This window comes from Schistocerca serialis, chromosome 4 (genome assembly GCF_023864345.2).
Source record: "Schistocerca serialis cubense isolate TAMUIC-IGC-003099 chromosome 4, iqSchSeri2.2, whole genome shotgun sequence".
Taxonomy (NCBI): domain Eukaryota; kingdom Metazoa; phylum Arthropoda; class Insecta; order Orthoptera; family Acrididae; genus Schistocerca; species Schistocerca serialis.
The window spans coordinates 777299904-777321344 of record NC_064641.1 but is presented as its reverse complement, the minus strand read 5'-3'; the positions used below and the strand labels follow the sequence as shown (position 1 = coordinate 777321344).

Below are 21441 nucleotides of genomic sequence, written 5' to 3'. Positions count from 1 at the left end.
AAAGGAATCAGCAGAACAGAATACCATTGGTGTAGTTTGTCAATCTGATCATCTGCATTCTGTTATGGAGATAGGACACAATCCATGAAAAAGTATCCCTAGTTGTTTTTATGGCCCAAACAATCAAAGCATTGAAATAGTCATAGAATGTATTAAAACTGTGTGCCATACTAAGACATGAACCTTCGACCTTTGGCTTTCATGGGCAAAAGCGCTATTGGCAGGTATCCCAGCACAACTCATGACCCTCCCTCACAACTTAACTCCTGCCAGTACCTCTTCTCCTACATTCCAAATTTCACAGAAGTGCTCCTGCTTACCTTGTGGTACTAGCATTCATGGAAGAAATGATAGTGTGGTTAAATGACTTAGACATAGCCTATTTGTCACTCCCAATTCCTTATGGAGCAATATGTATGAGGCTGAAGATATCTCTACATTCTTTGCTTAGTACCAGTTCTCAAAACTTTGTGAGTAGGCTTTTATGGCATAATTGGTGTCTACCTTCAAGCATCTGCCAATTTAGGTTTTTCAGAATATATGTGTTGCTCTCCCATGTGTCCAACAAACCTGTGAGCATTCATGTGTCCTTTATTGTATATGTTGAATATCCCATTACTCATATTTGACATGGGTCCCTTGCTCTTGAGCTGGAACACATTACAGCTCGAGATGCTAGAGTTGGTGGTTGTGTCATGTGAGGCATGCTAGCTTGTGTGTATGAATTGTGTGTGTTCCTCTTTTGCTGATGAGGGCTGTGGCCAAAAGTGATATCTAAGTGTCTTTAATTGTGCCTGTCTTCAACTTGACATGTCTTTTTTACGGTAATTAGCAATCTGTCTTTTCCTATGTTGTTGATAGGCGTTCCTGTTGTTTTCTACTGTTATATCTAGGAATTTGTGTGATATGACTGATTTCAAATGTGAATAATTTGAAGTTGTAATCATATACTACTGCTTTTCTGCCATTTGTGAAGTGTACAGTTTTATACATACCATGGATTCCAAAAATCTAAATCTACAGAGGTTGCTATTTTTGCATTCCTAAATGAAGCCTTAAATGCAACAGACAGCAAAGAGCATATCTCAGCCATATCACTAGACAACTCTAAAGAATTTGATGTCATCAGTCATAACATCTTGCTTAAGAAACTTGAATCTGTAGGTACTAGTGGCCCAGCCTTTAAATGGATCAAATCATACCTCCAAAATAGAGAGCAAGTAGTTAAGCTATCCAAGAAGGGAACAAGATAAAGACCTACTGCTCAGAAAAGCAGAGCATTAAGTATGGTGTACCACAAGGCTCCATTCTAGGAACAATTCTGTTTCTACTGTTTGTAAATGACTTGGAACCAAACAGTCCACACCATAGTTACTTAAAGTTCGCAGATCACACAAATGTGGTAATAGAAGGAAGGACCATAGAAGAATTATTGCAAGAGATTAAAAAGTGTACCACCCAATCTACAGACTGGTTTTCTGGAAAAAAAGTTTAGTAATAAACATAGAATAAACAGTTACAATGCACTTACACACAGTGCAAAATAAATGCCCACTAACACCAGACATAGAGTTGTTTATCAGAACCCTTGAAAATGTAAGCTCTACAAAATTTCTTGGAATATGAAACCAATAAGATCTGAGATGGATCCAACATGCAAAATACATCACAAATAAATTGAATATAATTTGTTATGCTATCAAAATTCTTTCCGGTCGCACATTGAAAGAGACACTAAAAACTGTATACTTCACCCGGGCAGCATCTTTATTGCGATACGGCATAATCTTTTGGGGAAATGCATCTGCCATCAAAAGTTGTTTTATTTGTAAAAGAAAATTGTAAGAGCCATAGAAAATGTTCCCACAAGAAGCTCATGCAAGCCCTTATTTAAGAAACTTCACATCCTTCTACTACCATGTCTATATATCTCCATTCTTGACTTGGCCTATATCATCATGTGCTCCTCTGCACACAATGTATTATTTACAATATAAATAAAATTACATTTACAATATATTTCTGTAAATTTAAAATAAATTGTCAGTCTTTGTCACCACTTCGAAATCTTATCAAGTTCTTGCAGTAGCCACCAGAAAGTTTGCGGGAGGTGCACATCGGCACGGCATGTCATAGACAGGAGTTGCTGCAAGTAAAGTTCCATCTACTAGAGGGCACGCGAGAATTTGGCCGTGCCCTCTGCCGGCGGAACAACAACTCAGACAGCACGGGCTGTGCCCAGTCAGTTCACATCGGGCATGCCTAGCAGACAGTTCCCAGTCTACACTATGTGAAGTGCGAAGGAAAATGTGAATCGTGTTACAACAGTTCTAGTTGGATATTTGTGAAACTTTGTTCATCCAGTACTTCACTATAAATAATCATCTGCAAAAATCTGAGGTTACTGACAATGTTGTATGCCAGGGAATTAATATACAATATTAATTGAAAGGGTTCCATTATACTTCTCTCAAGCATGCCTAATGTTATATGCCAAGTAGCTCCACAGATGATGAAGAGATTGATGAAATGTGTGATGAGATAAAAGAAATTATTCAGATAGAGAAGGGAGACAAAAACTTAATAGTCATGGGGACTCAAATTTGAGAGTAGGAAAAGGGAGAGAGCGAAAAGTTGTGGGTGAAAATTGAATGGGGCTAAGGAATGAAAGAGGAAGCCGCCTGGTAGAATTTTGCACAGAGCATAACTTAATCATAGCTAAAAACGTGGTTTAAGAATAATGAAAGAAGGTTGTATGTGTGGAAGAGGGCTGGAGTCATTGGAAGGTTTCAGATAGATTATGTGATGGTAAGACAGAGATTTAGGAATCAGGTTTGAAATTGTAAGACATTTCCAGGGGCAGGTGTGGACTCTGACCACAGTTCATTGGTTATTAGATTAGATTAGATTAGATTTGCTTTCATTCCATTTGACCCATAGTGAGGAGGTCCTCCAGGATGTAGAACATGTCAGAAAAACTACATGACAAATATTTACAACTAAAACAAATAAGCTAATGTACCATTCCACAGGTCCCAAGTGGAATGATTGTCATTTTTTAATGAACACTATATGAAAGAGTCATTTTACAAATACTAATGCACTGAATTTAAAACAAAAAAGTTTTTTATTTATTTATAAGGTAATAAACGTGTCATACAACTACTATAATACTTATTTACAATGAACACATTACTGCACTGAAATTGTGCAGAAGTTATATTGTACTTATATAAATATATACACACAAATCAGTTGGTTTTACTGAGAAATTCATGAATGGAGTAGAAGGAGTTGGCCACCAATAAATCCTTTAGGCTTCTCTTAAACTGAATTTCATTGGTTGTTATGCTTTTTATGGCTGCTGGCAAATTATTGAAAATGTGTGTTCCTGAATAATGCACACCTTTTTGTACAAGACTAAGTGGCTTTAAATCCTTGTGAAGATTATTCTTATTTCTAGTATTGATTCCATGAATTGAGCTGTTGGTTTGAAAAAGTGATATAATTTTAATGTCAAATTTCACTAAGGAATAAATATATTGGGAAGCAGTAGTTAGTATCCCTAGTTCCCTAAACAGGCTTCTGCAGGATGTTCTTGAGTTCACACCACATATAACTCTTACTGCACGTTTTTGTGCCTGAAAAACTTTAGCTTGGCTTGATGAATTACCCCAAAAAATAATCCCATATGACATTATGGAATGAAAGTAAGCATAGTATGCCAACTTTTTCATTTTTATATCCCCTATGTCTGACACAATTCGCATTGCAAATCGAGCTTTGTTAAGACGCTTCAGCAGTTCTGTGGTGTGCTCCTCCCAGTTGAATTTATTATCAAGCTATAATCCCAAGAATTTAACACTGTCCACTTCTTCTATCTGCCTGTCATCGTATGTTAGGCATATACTCATGGGACACCCCTTACAAGTTCTGAATTGCATGTAGTGTGCTTTTTCAAAGTTGAGAGACAAAGAATTGGCTAGGAACCAGTGATTAATGTCCACAAATATTTTATTACCTGATCTTTCTAAGACTACACATGATTTGTTATTTATTGCAATGTTTGTATCATTGGCAAACAAAACGAACTTGGCATCTGGTAATGTTACTGATGAAAGGTCATTGATATACACAAGAAAAAGTAAGGGCCCCAAAATGGAACCTTGTGGGACCCCACATGTAATTAGTTCCCAGTTGGATGGTGCCTAATAGCTTGATACATGTCTCTTTCCTAATAACACCCTTTGTTTTCTGCCAGAGATATAACATTTGAACCATTTTGCAGCATTTCTTGTTACACTATAATATTCTAATTTATTTAAAAGGATTTTGTGATTTACACAGTCAAATGCCTTTGACAGATCACAACATATACCAGTTGCCGGCAATTTTTTGTGTAATGAATTAAGCACATTTTTACAGAACCCTTTAGAAATCCAAACTGTGACTTTGACAGTATGTTATTTGAGATAAGATGGTTATAAAGCTGATTGTACATTACTTCTTCTAACATTTTTGAGAATGCTGGCAACAGTGAAATTGGATGGAAATTTGATACTATTTCTTTATCTCCCTTCTTAAACAGTGGCTTTAACTTCAGCATATTTCAACCATTCAGGAAATATTCCACTGATAAACGACTGGTTACATAGATAGCTTAATATGTTACTTAGCTCATAATCATAGTCTTTAATTAACTTTGTTGATATTTCATCATACCCACTAGATGTTTTTGATTTTAAAGATTTTATGATGGACATTATTTCTGCTGGGGTAGTGAGGGTCAAATTCATATTATGGAAGTTACTTGAAATATCTGGTCTGAGGTATTCCATAGTAGCATCTACCGAACCTGAAAACCCCATCTTTTCAGTAACAGTTATAAAATGTTCGTTAAAAAGTTCTGAGACTATACACATCTGTCACCAATATGTCATTTACTCTTAATGCTACTTGTTCCTCTTCATGTCTGGTTCTACCGGTCTCCTCCTTCACTATATCCCATATTGTCTTTATTTTGTTATCTAATATGACTATCTTTTCCTTGTAATATATTTGCTTTGATGTCCATATTACAGTCTTTAATATTTTGCAGTATTTCTTGTAATGTGCTATAGCATCAACATCGGATCTGTTTCGGATTGACAGATACAGTTTTCTTTTTGTTTTACAAGATACCCCTATTCCTTGAGTAATCCATGGCTTCTATGTAGACTTTGCTCTAACCTTGGTAAGTATTGGGGGAAAACAGTGTTCGAATAAGGTAAGCACTTTATTAGCAAAAGCGTTATATTTTTCATTCATGCCAAGAGCACTGTAAACATCAGTCCAGTGAATATGTCTGAGGAGTGTCCTAAAATAATCAATTTTTGGCTTATTGATCACCATCTTGAGCTCAGATTTAACAGATTTTATATCCTGTTCAGTATTAACATTTAACAGAAGGAACTGCATGTCATGGTCTGAGAGGCCATTGGCTATTGGTTTTGTAATATAATTTTGTTCTTTGGACTTTTCTATAAAGATATCATCAATAGCTGTTTGTGAGCAATTGACTACCCTAGTGGGGAACTTTACAGTGGGAATTAAGTTGAATGATAGTGTTACTAGCTCAAATAAGTTCTTATTGGGAGAGTCTTTAAGGAAATCTACATTGAAATCACCAGCAACCACTATTTCTTTGTTTTTGGTTGTTAAATGGGCCAGTACAGCTTCAAGGTGCTTTACAAACAGATTAAAGTTACTTGCAGGTGCTCGATATACACTTAATATTATGAAGGATTTTTTGTGAAATTCTATTGCTTCACATGCTTCCATATGCTGTTCTAGGCAAAATTTATGAATGTCTATGTTCTTAAATTTATGACAGTTCCTGATGAATGTGGCAACTCCTCCTTTCTCCATTTCTGATCCACAAAAATGAGATGCTAACCTAAACCCTATAACACTTAAAAGATCTATAACAGTGGTCACATGATGTTCAGAGAGGCAGATTATGTCAGCTGGGTGTGAAGACTCTAATTCATCTATGCAGATAGTTAATTCATTAATTTTATTTCTCAGTCCTCGAGTATTTTGATGCAATAAAGATAGCTGACATTTCACACTGACTGACTTAAAATTGGGTAGAGTTAAAATATCTGCTGACTGTTAAAAATTCTTAACCAATAGCTGTTTATGCTGATGTAATAAGCTAGAATTACGTTTTTTGGTTTCTTTCTCAAACTGAAGGTTGTTCTCAGTTCTAACCTCTCTTAAAATTTGGTTTCTTTCTGTCCTCCCTACCCTAAAAAACTGTAGATTAAAACTGAAGAAACTGCAAAAAGGGAGGAATTTAAGGAAATGGGACCTGGATAAACTGAAAGAACTAGAGGTTGTGGGGAGTTTCAGAGAGAGCATTAAGGAATGATTGGTGAGAACATGGGAAAGAAATACAGTAGAAGAAAATGGGTAGCTTTGAGGGATGAAATAGTGAAGGCAGCAGAGGATCAAGTAGGTAAAAAGACAAGGGCTAATAGAAATCCTTGGGTAATGCAAGAGATACTGAATTTAACTGATGAAAGGAAAAAATTTAAATGTGCAATAAATGAAACAGCCAAAAAGGAGTAGAAACGTCTCAAAAATGAGATTGACAGGAAGTGCAAAATGGCTAAGCAGTGATGGATAGAGGACAAATGTAAGGATGTAGGGGCGTATATCACTAGGGGTAAGATAGATATTGCCTACAGGAAAATTAAAGAGAACTTTGGAGAAAAAAGAACCACTTGTATGAATATCAAGAGCTCAGATGGAAACCCAGTTCTAAGCAAAGAAGGGAAAGCAGAAAGGTGGAAGGAGTATATAGAGGGTTTATACAAGGGTGATGTACTTGAGGGCAATATTATGGAAATGGAAAGGGCTTAGATGAAGGTGAAATGGAAGATATGATATGTCTTGAAGAGTTTGACACAGCACTGAAAGACTTAAGTCAAAACAAGGCCCCCGGAGAAGACAACATTTTATTAAAGTTACAGATAGCATTGGTAGAGCCAGCCATGACAAAACTCTTCCATCTGGTGAGCAAGATGTATGAGACAGGAAAAATACCTTCACGCTTCGAGAAGAATATAATAATTCCAATCCCAAGGGAATCAGGTGTTGACAGGTGAGAAAATTACCGAACTATAAGTTTAATAAGTCATGGCTGTAAGATACTAACATGAAGATACTAACATGGATTCCTTACAGATGATTGGAAGAACTGGTAGAAGCCGACCTCAGAGAAGATCAGTTTGGATTTCATAGAAATGTTGGAACAGGTGAGGCAACACTGTCCCTACAACTTATCTTAGAAAATAGATTAAGGAAAGGCAAACCTATGTTTCTAGCGTTTGTAGACTTAGAGAAAGCTTTTGACAATGTTGACTGGAATGCTCTCTTTCAAATTCTTAAGGTGGCAGGGGTAAAATACAGGGAGGGAAAGGCTATTTACAATTGGTACAGAAATCAGATGCCAGTTACAAGAGTCGAGGGACATGAAAGGAAGCAATGGTTGGGAAAGGAGTGAGACAGGGTTGTAGCCTATCCCTAATGTTATTCAATCTATATATTGAGCAAGCAGTGAAGGAAAAAAGAATTGGAGTAGGAATTAAAATCCATGGAGAAGAAATAAAAACTCTGAGGTTGGCCAATGACATTGTAATTCTGTCAGAGACAGCAAAGGACCTGTAAGAGCAGTTGAACGGAATGGACAGTGTCTTGAAATGAGGATATAAAATGAACATCAACAAAAGTAAAACAAGGAATAGAATGTAGTCAAATTAAAGCAGGTGATGCTGTGGTAATTAGATTAGGAAATGAGACACTTAAAGTAGTAGATGAGTTTTGCTGTTTGGTGAGCAAAATGACTGATGATGATCAAAGTAGAGAGGATATAAAATGTAGACTGGTAATGGCCATGAAAGCATTGCTGAAGAAGAGAAATTTGTTAATGTCAAGTGTAGATACAAGTGCCAGGAAGTCTTTTCTGAAAGTATTTGTATGGAGTGAGGCCCTGTATGGAAGTGAAACATGGATGATTAATAGCTTAGACAAGAAGAGAATAGAAGCTTTCAAAATGTGGTGCTCCAGAAGAATGGTGAAGGTTAGATGGGTAGACCATGTAAATAATGAAGAGGTACTGAATAGAACTGAGGAGAAGAGGAATTTGTGAGACAACTTGACTAGAAGAAGGGATCAGTTGATAGGACATGTGAAGCATCAAGGGATCACCAATTTAGTATTAGAGGGCAATGTGGAGGGTAAACATTGTAGAGGGAGACCAAAAGATGAATACACTAAGCAGATTCAGAAGGATTTTGGTTGCAGTAGGTACCTGGAGAAGAAGAAGATTGCACAGGATAGAGTAGCATGGAGAGCTGCATCAAAGCAGTCCCTGGAGTGAAGATCACAACAACAACAAAGAACTCTTCATTCAAGACAACATCTGGGTCCTCCCCTCCGAGAGATCCTCTCAAATGCATTTTGACAGTCAAGAAATAGTGCATCCACCATATTACCTTGGTCCATGGGTTCCAGTATGTCATGTGAGAAAGGATTAAGTTGGGTTTTGTATGATATGAGTTTTCAGAAATCATACTTATTGGTATAGAGGCTGTCATTCTATTTGCAGTACCTTATTACAGTTGAGCTCAGAATATTTCTATGATTCTTCAACAGATGGACATCAGTGAGATTGAATGATGATTTTCTTGTAAATGATTGTGACCTGTGCTTTCTTCAAATCACTAGGCATTATTTTTGTTCCATGGGTCCTTACTATATTATGGGTAAAAAGGGGTCTAACGCATATGCAAATTCTGTATATACTCTGGCAGGCATTCCATTGGGCCCTGGATCCTTGACAAATTTGACTGATTTCAGGTGTTTCTCAATGCCATTGGGGCTATATCATGCATCTTTGCAGTTGTGTGAGACTTAAACCGGAGCTGCACATTTCCTCTTTTTTAGTAAGATTCTATTTGAAAATGGACTTAAGCATTTTTGATTTTGCTTTGTTGCACCAGATTTCAGTTTCCGTGTAATCCCTGGGCAATAACCTCAGTTTCACTGACAGCCTTAACATATGAATACAAGTTATTTGGGTTTTCTGAGAGGTCTTCCAAAAAGAGTCCAGTACAGTAGTCATTGGAGGTCTCAAAAGGTTTCCCTAGTTACAGCAAAATGCATTTCATTCAGTCTCTCTCTCTCTCTCTCTCTCTCTCTCTCTCTCTCTCTCTGTCTTGGGACCAATGGCCTTTGTAGTCTGGCCCCTGCTCCCTTCAGCCCCACAAACCAACTGACCAACCAACTTGTCTATATATGTTTTGTTCTATGCTTTGTTTTACATCTATTTTACAACAGCCACTGTTTCTTCAGAAGTTTATCTACAGTGATATGATACCATGGAAGATCACTTGCACCATAAACTGTTCTACTTGGTATTCATTTAGGCAGTGCAAGGCTAACCAATATTTAAACATAAGACATAATTGCTCTACGTGCTCTTGCTCAGGGCTAAATGTTTTGAATTTCTCTTCTTATATAGAATGCTACTGCCTCTTTATATAGGTTACTAAAAATGAAAATCTTCATACTTGTTTTAACTGTGTTTTATACTTTAGTAATCATTGTTGCAACAAGTGCCTCATGATCACTAATACTGTTTTCAGTGCAGACAATATCAATTAGGTAAGGACTATTTGCAGCCATTAGATCTAATACATTTTCATTAGGAGCAGGCTTCTGTACTGTTTGTTTGAAGTAATATTCAAAGAACACATTTTATTTTATTTTGCTGGATCTTTCCACACACACAGAACCACAAAGGAAGTAGTTAGGACATGTTTAAGAGGGAGTACAGGTAAAATAGGATTCAGGCTAAGATAGATCCATGTCTTACATTTGAGGAAGGGAGAAATGGATGGAGGTGGTATTAGAGATATTTGAGAATGTTGACTAACCTGTAGAATTCAGCTTTTGAACTTACAAATCATTTATATGACATTGTCAACAGCTCAAAGAGTTAATAGATAAAGATTTTTCAAACATTTTTCAAAATTATACAAGTCGTTTATTTGAAAGAATCATTTTGGTATTAATAAATCAAGTAGCTGATAACATTAATTTAAAAATAAAAACATAAAATGGTCATGAACAGTTAACAGACAATATAATTGAATCAAAAATAATATCATGAAGAGCTAAAGGAAAAACAGGATTTATCCTGAGGACTCCACTCATATCTTCTGAACTGACATTTCAATTCAAAAGAGGTTAATTTCCAGAGACATCAAGATTTAGTATCACTATAAATAAGGCACAAAGACAGATGTAAATATGTTGTGGTACAATTTGAAAGAACCATGCTGTTAACATAGTCAGCTACATGTAGCTTTCTCTAGGGGTGGGGAAACCCAAAGAATTTATGCATCTACTCACCAAATAACAAGATGACAACTGTAGTTCATAAGCAAGTATTGGGACAGAATAATTTATTTAAGCATGAAATATAGTGAAAACAAAGAAAAGTTTTGTTTCTCTAAATTCCAAAATATTCTCAAATGCTGTAGGAAGTACCTTAATTTTTTACTGTTCTCAAATATTTTGGAATGTTCTGTAAAGAAGTGGCTTCAAATTAGGGTGTTGTTGAATACTACAGTGAATTTAAGAGTATTGGAGAGTATTTTGGAGCATTTGAGGGTTCTTTTCAACTTAGCTTACTAATATTTTTATGAATTTTTTAATGTTGATTTTTACTGCAATCTGAAATGTTCTTGAGTGATCTGAAATGTTTGCAGAAAACAAAAGAAAATAAAAACCATATGAAGTGGATCTTTTTCAGCTAGTTAGCTAATAAAAATTACAGTTTTGACAATTCTGTGAGCTATCTGTGTGTTATTTCTATTTGGGGGGGGGGGGGGGTAGGGAAGGACCCAGAATGAAAGGTGGGGTGGTAGGGTATTGTGATGCAGGTCTTTTGACAGATGACTTAGTGTGGCTGCAGAGGATGAAGGAAGTGGGGTAAGAGAGGGGTGGAAAATAGAGAGAAAGCACGGGATGCTTTGCATGGGGGGGGGGGGGGGGGGACTAGTGGAAGAAGGCAGTACACAATCTGGTCACGGGTGATGTGAACAGAAGAGAGAAGCAATCAAGCAAGGTGAGGCAATGGGAAACAGGTTAGCAGAGGTTTGAGCCAGGGGGTTTGCAAGAGCACAGTATATGTTGGAAGGACAATCCCCACATGTGTAGTTCAACTAAACTCGTGTTGGAAGGAAGTATCCAAATCATTCATATAGTGAAGCAGCTGTTGTGTTGTGGTACAAAGCATTTTAAGCAATTGAATGGTCAAGTTTGCATTTGGCCACAGTTTGGGAGTGACCATTCATATGAACAGACATTGGTTACTTGTCATGTCCACATAGAATACTGCAGAGTAACTGCAGCCTAACTGATATACAACATGGGTAATTTCAGACATGACGCATTCTTTTGTGGGGTAATAAATGCCTTTGTCTGGATTGCAGTAGGATGTGGTGAATGAGTCTATGGGACAGGTGTTGCACCTGGGTCAGTCACAAGGAATGCAGGAATGCAATCAGGATTGTTATAGGGACAGACAAGCATATTCTATAGGTTGTGTGAGTGGCAGGACACTATTTTGGGTAATGTGGTTGGGATTTTGCATAGGATATACCCATCTCAGGGTGCAGCAAGAAGTAGTCAAAGCCCTGGTAAAGGATGTTATTGAGCTTTAAATCTAAAGTGGCTAAGTTCCACATGTATTCAGATTCACTGTCTGTTGTTAAGAGTATCCAGTGAATGTCAAATAACTTTCAGAAGTCAGTTAATAGCAGCTATGTTAATCTGTTAATTATATCATGATGATATCACACATATTTCAGTATATGTTGTGAAATGATATATAGAATTTTTGTCCATTATTTAGACATCCCAGTTTGAAAATATTATTTTGCAAGCTCATTTTGCTTGCTGTATTCTGGAAAAAGGGGTACTGGTATTAAATTCAGTACTAACAGAGTGTTGCCTGAGGTACATCCCCATTGACATGCAAATCGCCGGGGTGGCTGCACCTCGAAAGACTTGCACCAGGCGAACGGTCTACCCAACAGGAGGCCCTAGCCACATGGCAATTACATTTACGTCAATGAGATGGAGTCTCTCCCTCTCATGTAGTTGCACAAAAATATATTTTCCTAATGTGCTTTTGACACAACCCAGTATGAATAGTATTGTAGATATCTGCATAAATAGCTGTTCACATTAACATAATTACCTACCAGTAAGTTTTGTTCATAATTTTCCAGACATTAGAGTAGAGAATAATAATTTGTTGAATTTGTATAGGTCTGTTCACTTATCTGAAACTATCTTTGAGCAAACAAATCAAGAGACTTTGTACTGGTTGCTTTCTTTAATGATTTATTTTCATGCACACTTTCACACACTATTATACATAAACGATATTTACCTTTTGTGGTGCCATGAATGTTGATGAGCCTTGTCTCTGTCTCTATGGTGCCCTCAACAGACACACCAAGGATACATCTCCAAGTACCAAAATCCTCTTCTGACAAGGCTGACACAGTGATTCCACAATCTCCACTTTGAAGACCCTTCCCATAATAAATTAAACCACTTATTCCAAGTCCTTCAGCAGCTCTGAATGACTCTCCAGATGGTTTCACAAAACGACAGTACTCCAACACTCTTTTAACATTGCAATAAAGGTCAACAGCTCCTGCTTTCCAGTCTGACTTCTTCCATCCTACTGATTCTGTTTCATCTAAAATACAAATAATAAAATACTGTTAACAAATGTGCTGATCAAATATATGAATTGGTTTCAATAACATATTTACAATATTCACACTACTAACTCAATAAGCTTTCAGACAAATCCTTTTTCAAGATAAGTACACACACACACACACACACACACACACACACACACACACATAAATTGTGCTGGCTGAATACATTACGCTATGACTGCTATTTGGCAGGTATACTGGGGAAAGGGGCTATGTTGAGTGGGATAGGTGAAAGGAGGAAAGAAGTGGGTGGAGATGGAAGGATTGGGGTAGGTTGGTTGATGACTTGGGGAGAGGCAGTAGATGTGCAGGATAGGGATGTGGGAAGAAAATGCAGGAGGTTCACACAGAGTCACCATTCTTCCCCAGGCCTCATTCCAAGAAAACAAACCTGTCAACAGAAGGGAGGACACCCATCTGCAACCTCATGGCAGACCCTGATTTAATTAACCTCCTTGCAGCAAAAGACTCTACAATTGATGAACTGCAATGACTACTTGATTGATGGCATCTGCCAACTGTCTAATTCCTCTGCCTAAAAGCCCTGTCAAAGTGATTCATATTCATGGTCCACATGATTGGATTCTATTAGTTGTACTTTTAGCCCCCCTAGGTCCATAGTGAGGAGAGCTTCAGGATGAACATATCAGAAAACAAGACTACACAATAAATATTTTCAAAGAAAAGCATATATGCTAATGTAACTTACAGAGATCTAAAGTGTAATTGTCCATATGGATGTGGAATGAGTCAAAAAATCATAAACATATTTTCATCTAGAAGTTAATAATAGCTTTTCACAAAATCTATAAATGTTCAGAACACTGAGGTTCATATGACAATTTTTAGGCTATTGTAGCCATGCATCATGAAATAAAAAAATCATTTTACAACATTTACTTCCAATGATCACAGTACTGTAGTGAATTGTACAGATTGTACATAATACTCATGTTATGTGATATAATCAATAACATATACACTTCAGTCTCTCCTGCAAAGAAATTCATCAATGGCTTGGAAGAAATAGGCCACCTATAAATCCTTTAGGCTTCTCTTAAACTGTACTTTATTAGTAGTTAAACTTTTTGTGTCTCCTGGAAAGTTACTGATAATGTGTGTACCTAAATAATGAATACCTCTCCATGAACTGGCTCTTGGTTTGAAAAAGAGATTTATTTTTAATGACACGGTTGTTAGTATCCCTTGTTCCCCAAAAAGGCCTCTGCAAGACATTCTTGTGTTCACACCAGAGATAATTCTTATTACATGTTGTTGGAGCCAGAAAAGTTGAAGTTATCACAAAAAATAATTATGCACAACATTAGAGAATGGAAGTAAGCAAAATATGAACGAGACACCAGTGTATTTGATGCAGCATTTTCAAAACTTAAAAATGCCCAATAGACATGACAGACTTGTCCCAATGTTTTCACTGGTGGAAATGGTTTTCAAACGTGTCTGAAGTTATACTGTTTAGTGCTTCTAGTACTTTTTTCCCACTTCTTCTACATCTTGAAACTAGTCTTCTTTCAGGCTTCTTTTTATTCTTGGGAATAAAAAAAGTTTCAGAGACCAGGTCCAGTTGCAAGAGTGGTGAGAAATCATTGCCATTTGGTTTTTGGCCAGAAACTGCCGGACACTCATTGTTGTGTGCACAGAGGTGTTGTGTTGAGTCTCCTGATTACCACAATGTGGATCATTTTTTCATACTGCTTCATGTAATCATTTCAGCACTTGACAGCAGTAAAGCAGTTAATTGTGGTACCATGGGGGATTGGCATCTTTGCAATGAAGGATTCATCCAATGGCTCAATTGTTGCTCAGCGTTTGAGTCATATCCATAACACCACAATTTGTTGCCTGTGCTGACTTTTGCATGAAAATCCAGATCGGTTTCTGACTGTTCTTTCAATTCCTGGCCCATATGTAAGTGAATGGCTCTATGGTCATCAGAAAGCATACATAGAGTGAATTTTGCTGTAACACATTTCATATTCAGTTCTTCAGTAAGAAGTCATTGGAATAATCTCCAGGATGTTAGTCATTTCCACCAGTTCATCAACTCACAGTCTGGCCTCAGCAGTGAGAGACTGTGGACATGTGTCTGTGAGCTGCATTTGCGTGAGTGTATGTTGCCTATTTTCAATGAAGGCCTTGTTGGCTGAAAGCTCATTTTCTGATATTCTTTTTTTTTTTTGTGCCTATCTGTGACTCTGCATCTCCACTTTATGGTGAGTACCAACTGTCCTTTCCATAGTATTGTTACAAGCCATCCTCGATTTTCCATTGTTTGATACTTAATACAAAGATATCTTTGCTGTCTCTTGGCAGTCTTTGACATCATTACATTACTATAACTGAATGAAATATTGGAGACACTCTGGGTTGGCTCAGGTCCTCTGAAAATAGTGACTGCTACATTGGAAGGCAGTCTTAGCAGTGCTGCACTGAGCCAGCTGCAGGTACCAGACTGTACTGTCTAACTGCTGGTCTGTAACTGTGCAAGTGTCCACAGCACATCATGTTTTGGTGCCTATCATAGGAAGAATTTCCATGTCTGCAATGTAGTCTGAGGTTGACAACATTCCCTATTGACTTAACACTAATGGCAGATAAGTATGACACACTGGAGGAAGTCACATGGAAGTGGGAAGCGCTCCACATTTGTGAGTGCCCTCTGAAGCCTGCTGCATGGAACTGAGAGATGCCAGGTGAGTGAGTGTGCCTGAGTGGTGATGGCCTCTCACAGTACCTGTTGTTTAGCTCTTGCCTGGTACTCAATGCTTATGACTGACAACATTTGTTTGCAAATAGACATTTTCGTAGGGGCTTCAGCAGTGCTGTGGTATGCTCCCCCAACTTTAATTTATTATCAAGCTGTAATCCCAAGAATTTAACACTGTCAACTCCCTCTATTTGCTTGCCATTATATTTTAATCGTATATTGGTGGGAAGCCTCTTATTAGGTCTGACCATGAAAATTTTACTAACCAACCTTTCTAATCCTATATGTGATTTACTGTGATCTTTGTATCATCTGCAGACAAAACAAAGTTGCATCTAGAAACTTTACTGATGAAAGGTCATTGAAATATACAAGAAAAGGTAAGAACACTAATGTGGAACCTCGTGGGACATCACATCTAATTAGTCCCAAGTTGAATGAAACCTGATGGCTTAATGCATGTCTCTTTCCTACCGACTACCATTTTTTCCTATCAATGAAATATGATTTGGACCATTTGGCACTGTTTCCTATTACACAAATTGGAGGAAAGCTCTTCAATTTCCAGCCAGGTGGCAGTCTTAGAACTGTCATGTTTTGATGAGTGTCATACTCATCATGTTCTGGTAAAATGTCTAGATATACACTACTGGCCATTAAATCTGCTACACCAAGAAGATGACATGCTACAGATGCGAAATTTAACCAACAGGAAGAAGATGCTGTGATATGCAAATGATTAGCTTTTCAGAGCATTCACACAAGGTTGGCGCCGGTGGCAACACCTACAACGTGCTGACATGAGGAAAGTTTCCAACCGATTTCTCATACACAAACAGCAGTTGACTGGCGTTGCCTGGTGCAACGTTGTTGTGATGCCTCATGTAAGGAGGAGAAATGCATACCATCACATTTCCGACTTTGATAAACATTGGATTGTAGCCTACCACGATTGCGGTTTATCGTATCATGACATTGCTGCTCACATTGGTCGAGATCCAATGGCTGTTAGCAGAATATGGAATCAGTGCGTTCACGAGAGTAATACGGAACGCCATGCTGGATCCCAACGGCCCTGTATCACTAGCAGTCGAGATGATAGGCATCTTATCCACATGGCTGCAATAGATCGTGCAGCCACCTCTCGATCCCTGAATCAACAGATGGGGACCTTTGCAGCAAGACAACAACCATCTGCACGAACAGTTCGATGACGTTTGCAGCAGCATGGACTATCAGGTCGGAGACCATGGCTGCGGTTACCCTTGACGCTGCATCACAGACGGGAGAGCCTGCGATGCTGTACTCAATGACAAACCTGGGTGCATGAATGGCAAAATGTCATTTTTTCGGATGAATCCAGGTTCTGTTTACAGCATCATGATGGTCACATCCGTGTTTGGCGACATTGCGGTGAACGCACATTGGAAGCGTGTATTCGTCATCGCCATACTGGTGTATCACCCTGCGTGATGATATGGGGTGCCATTGGTTACGCGTCCCAGTCACCTCTTGTTTGCATTGACGTCACTTTGAACAGTGGACGTTACATTTCAGATGTGTTACGACCCGTGGCTCTATCCTTCATTCGATCCCTGTGAAACTCTGCATTTCAGCAGGATAATGCATGACCATATGTTACAGGTCCTGTACAGGCCTTTCTGGATACAGAAAATGTTCGACTGCTGCCCTGGCCAGCACATTCTCCAGATCTCTCACCAATTGAAAACGTCTGGTCAATGGTGGCTGAGCAACTGGCTCATCACAATATGCCAGTCACTACTCTTGATGAACTGTGGTATCATGTTGAAGTACCTGTACACATCATCCAATCTCTGACTCAGTGCCCAGGCGTATCTAGGCCATTATTACGGCCATAGGTGGTTGTTCTGGGTACTGATTTCTCAGGATCTATGCACCCAAACTGCGTGAAAATGTAATTACATGTCAATTCTAGTATAATATATTTGTCCAATGAATACCTGTTTATCATCTGCATTTCTTCTTGGTGTAGTAATTTTAATGGCCAGTAGTGTAGGATGCTGTAATATTTATACTGGTGGTGGGTCCCCTCCACCTGGCTATGGGTGGCCATGTACTGTCCAGTCAGTAAGCCTCGGGGGGGGGGGGGGGGTCTGCAGTAGGGAGGGGGGGGGAGCAGTAGCAGATGCACCATTCACATCTCTGTGTGGATATTCTAGCTGCATCTTGCAACTTGAATGGTGCTGAGCATGCTATCATCATATTACTGCCAATGTGGGATTCCACTTAGTTGGTTTCCTTCATCTCGTTGACCAGATTCTCATGAACCCATATTTCCATAGATTCTTTTAAAACACAGTCCCAGTGCTTAGCAAAGTACCTTAATGTTCTGAATGTCAAAGGTGTGTCTCTCCTAGATGCTATGCTCTGCTATTGCTGATTTCTCTGTCTTTCCCAGTCGCACATGTATGTTGTGTTCCTCACAGTCTTTCAAAGTAAATTGTTACATTTGCCCATGTACTGTTGGCCACATTCACAGGTGATGCTGTATATTCCAGGTACATTTAGTTTTGTGGGGCCTTTCATAGAGCCAAACCACTCTTTTGTCTTCAGTGGTGGTTGGAAGACCATTTTTAAGTTCTAATTTTCAAGTAGCTTTGTAATCTTGGGCTGAGTGTGGTCCCAAGTGTGAAAGGAAAGTGAATCTCTTGTATTCTTCTTCCTCTTTACGTTTTCCAGCATCTCATCTCTTCTTGAATGCCCTACAAATCTGCACTTCTCTGTCCCCATTTTAGCAGAATACTTCCTTTAGGTGTTGTAGTTCATCTAGGAGGTCTCCCCATAAATATGTTCACAAAAACTCTGTTGCACCTGAAGTATGTGGTTGTCAGTGCGTATCCAAGAAGTTCAACTATTTGTGGCTCCAAATGTTGAGACAACAGTTCCAAAAACTCTTGCAGAGATACTTACATGAAAAGCTATAAAACACTGAAACTCATGAGCAGGTTATCTCTTTGTAAGTACATGTCCTTAAATATTTTGGTGAAATTGGCTTATTTCTTAACAATTAATAAAATGACTACAGTGTCCTACTATGGTTCTTCTAGCAGACAAAGGGAATGCAATGGTGCTCATATGCACCAATGACTACCATCATAATATTGGCTCACTGCTGCAAATCTCAGCCTACAGGATGTTCAAAAAGAATCCTACCTTGACAATGACCAGAAAAACTGTGGCTCTGCTCAAGAACTCAATGCCACCAGAGGCAGTGAAGAGGTGGCTGTACCTCAGGGTGCCAGCAACAGTATGCTTATACAGAGTGCCAAAAATCTCCAAGGAATAGATGTCTCTGTAGGCAATACTCAATACCATCAATTCACACAATTATGGACTGGCTGAAAATCTGGTGAGACTTCAAAAACCTCTTGGGGGACACTGCACTCATCATGGTAAGAACTTGGCTGATTTTGTGAAAATACATAAGGATAAGTGATTACAAAGATATGAACTGCTACTGTGTTTTGACTTGCATAGGTTTTTTGCAAAAGTTCCTCTACATCCTTGGCCACGGCTGTCTCAACATTTTGAACCACGAACAGTTAAACTCTCTGGACATAAACTGATAACCACATACTTCAAGTGCAACACAGAGTCTTATGAACAGATGGATGAAGTGACAACGGATTTCCCACTGGCTCTAGTATCACAAGTCTCTACATGGAACATTTTGAGGAGATGGTCCTTCAAACACTTGCCAGAAACCCAAGCACTTCTTCTACTATATCAACAACACATTTACGGTAGGTCAGTGTGGTAGACAGGCACTGGATGACTGTCTGGACCACCTTGACAGCATCCATTAAAATACTGCTTTCATTATGGAAATAGAGGATAGCAGTTGTCGCCCTTATCTGGACATACTAATAATGATGAAGGCAGATGGTACACTCAGTCATTCAAACATATCTGGATGCAACAAGCCGTCACCATCCAGCACAATTACAGACAGTGCTGACCACATTAAAACATAGGGAGCACATCGTCTGTGATAAAGAAAGCCTCCCAGAGGAACTACAATGTCTGAAGGAAATATTTTGCAAAACTGGGTGCAGTGAAGCACAGATTTGTAGACCATTCAAGAAGAGACAAGATGCTGGAAAACAGGAAGAAGAAGAAGAAGAAGAAAAGAAGAAGAAGGGAAGAGACTTACTTTCCTTCTGTACTTGGAACCACTCTCAGCCCAAAACTGGAAGTATACTTGAATAATCCAACATGAAAACAGTCTTCCGACCACTGTTGAAGGCAAGGGCTTGGCTTGGCTCTGTGAAATACACACTAAAACTGAATGTACCTGTAATATATAGCATTGCCTGGGAATGTGGCTAATAGTATATTGGGAAAATGCACCATTATATTTCGAGACACTGTGAGGAGCACATCACGAATGTACAACTGGGACAGACAGAGAAATCAACAGTAGCAGAGAACAGCATATAGGAGTACTACACCTTTGACTTTCAGAACACTAGGACACTTTACCAACCAACTGGCTACTGCAACAATGTTGTAAAGGAATCAATAGAAATACACAATTCATGAGAATCTGATCAACAAAGATGAAAGATACCAACTAAGTGTGGTACAGAATCTCATCTTAGCAAGAATACATTGCAAGCAGACCAATCACCCTCCAGTTCACAATAACAGCTGGAATAACTGCACAGAGATATTAACAGTGCATGTGCTACCCTCATTAATGTAGGTGAACCCCCCCCCCCCCCCTAAACCCTAAATCTCATAAGTCATCAGACAGACAGTACCCAGCCTCCCATACCCAGGTGGAGGGGGTTCACCACCAGTATAAATATTACAGCTTCCACCAGATATCTTGACACTACACAAGAAGATGATGAGTATGATACTCATTGAAACATTGTGATATTTTAACCCCCCATGAACCATGGACCTTGCCGTTGGTGGGGAGGCTTGCATGCCTCAGCGATACACATAGCCGTACCGTAGGTGCAACCACAACAGAGGGGTATCTGTTGAGAGGCCGGACAAACTTGTGGTTCCTGAAGAGGGGCAGCAGCCTTTTCAGTAGTTGCAAGGGCAACAGTCTGGATGATTGACTGATCTGGCCTTGCAACAATAACCAAAACGGCCTTGCTGTGCTGGTACTGCAAATGGCTGAAAGCAAGGGGAAACTACGGCCGTAATTTTTCCCGAGGGCATGCAGCTTTACTGTATGATTAAATGATGATGGCGTCTTCTTGGGTAAAATATTCCGGAGGTAAAATAGTCCCCCATTCGGATCTCCGGGTGGGGACTACTCAAGAGGATGTCGTTATCAGGAGAAAAAAAACTGGCGTTCTACGGATAGGAGTGTGGAATGTCAGATCACTTAATCGGGCAGGTAGGTTAGAAAATTTAAAAAGGGAAATGGATAGGTTAAAGTTAGATATAGTGGGAATTAGTGAAGTTTGGTGGCAGGAGGAACAAGACTTCTGGTCAGGTGACTACAGGGTTATAAACACAAAATCAAATAGGGGTAATGCAGGAGTAGGTTTAATGATGAATAGGAAAATAGGAATGCGGGTAAGCTACTACAAACAGCATAGTGAATGCATTATTATGGCCAAGATAGATATGAAGCCCACACCTACTACAGTAGTACAAGTTTATATGCCAACTACCTCTGCAGATGACGAAGAAATTGAAGAAATGTATGATGAAATAAAAGAAATTATTCAGATAGTGAAGGATGACGAAAATTTAATAGTCATGTGTGACTGGAATTCGGTAGTAGGAAAAGGGAGAGAAGGAAACGTAGTAAGCGAATATGGATTGGGGCTAAGAAATGAAAGAGGAAGC

At 38.8% G+C, this 21441-nt stretch overlaps 1 protein-coding gene across 1 annotated transcript in view; it reads right to left on the bottom strand.

Annotated features, from left to right (window-relative positions):
* The window catches only part of LOC126474942 (uncharacterized), a 147876-nt gene that overhangs the window by 48827 nt on the left and 77608 nt on the right, over positions 1-21441 (bottom strand). Inside the window, exon 5 of the mRNA XM_050102461.1 lies at positions 12512-12826. Within this exon, the coding sequence (XP_049958418.1) occupies positions 12512-12826 (315 nt within the window). The remainder of the gene's footprint in view (positions 1-12511; positions 12827-21441) is intronic.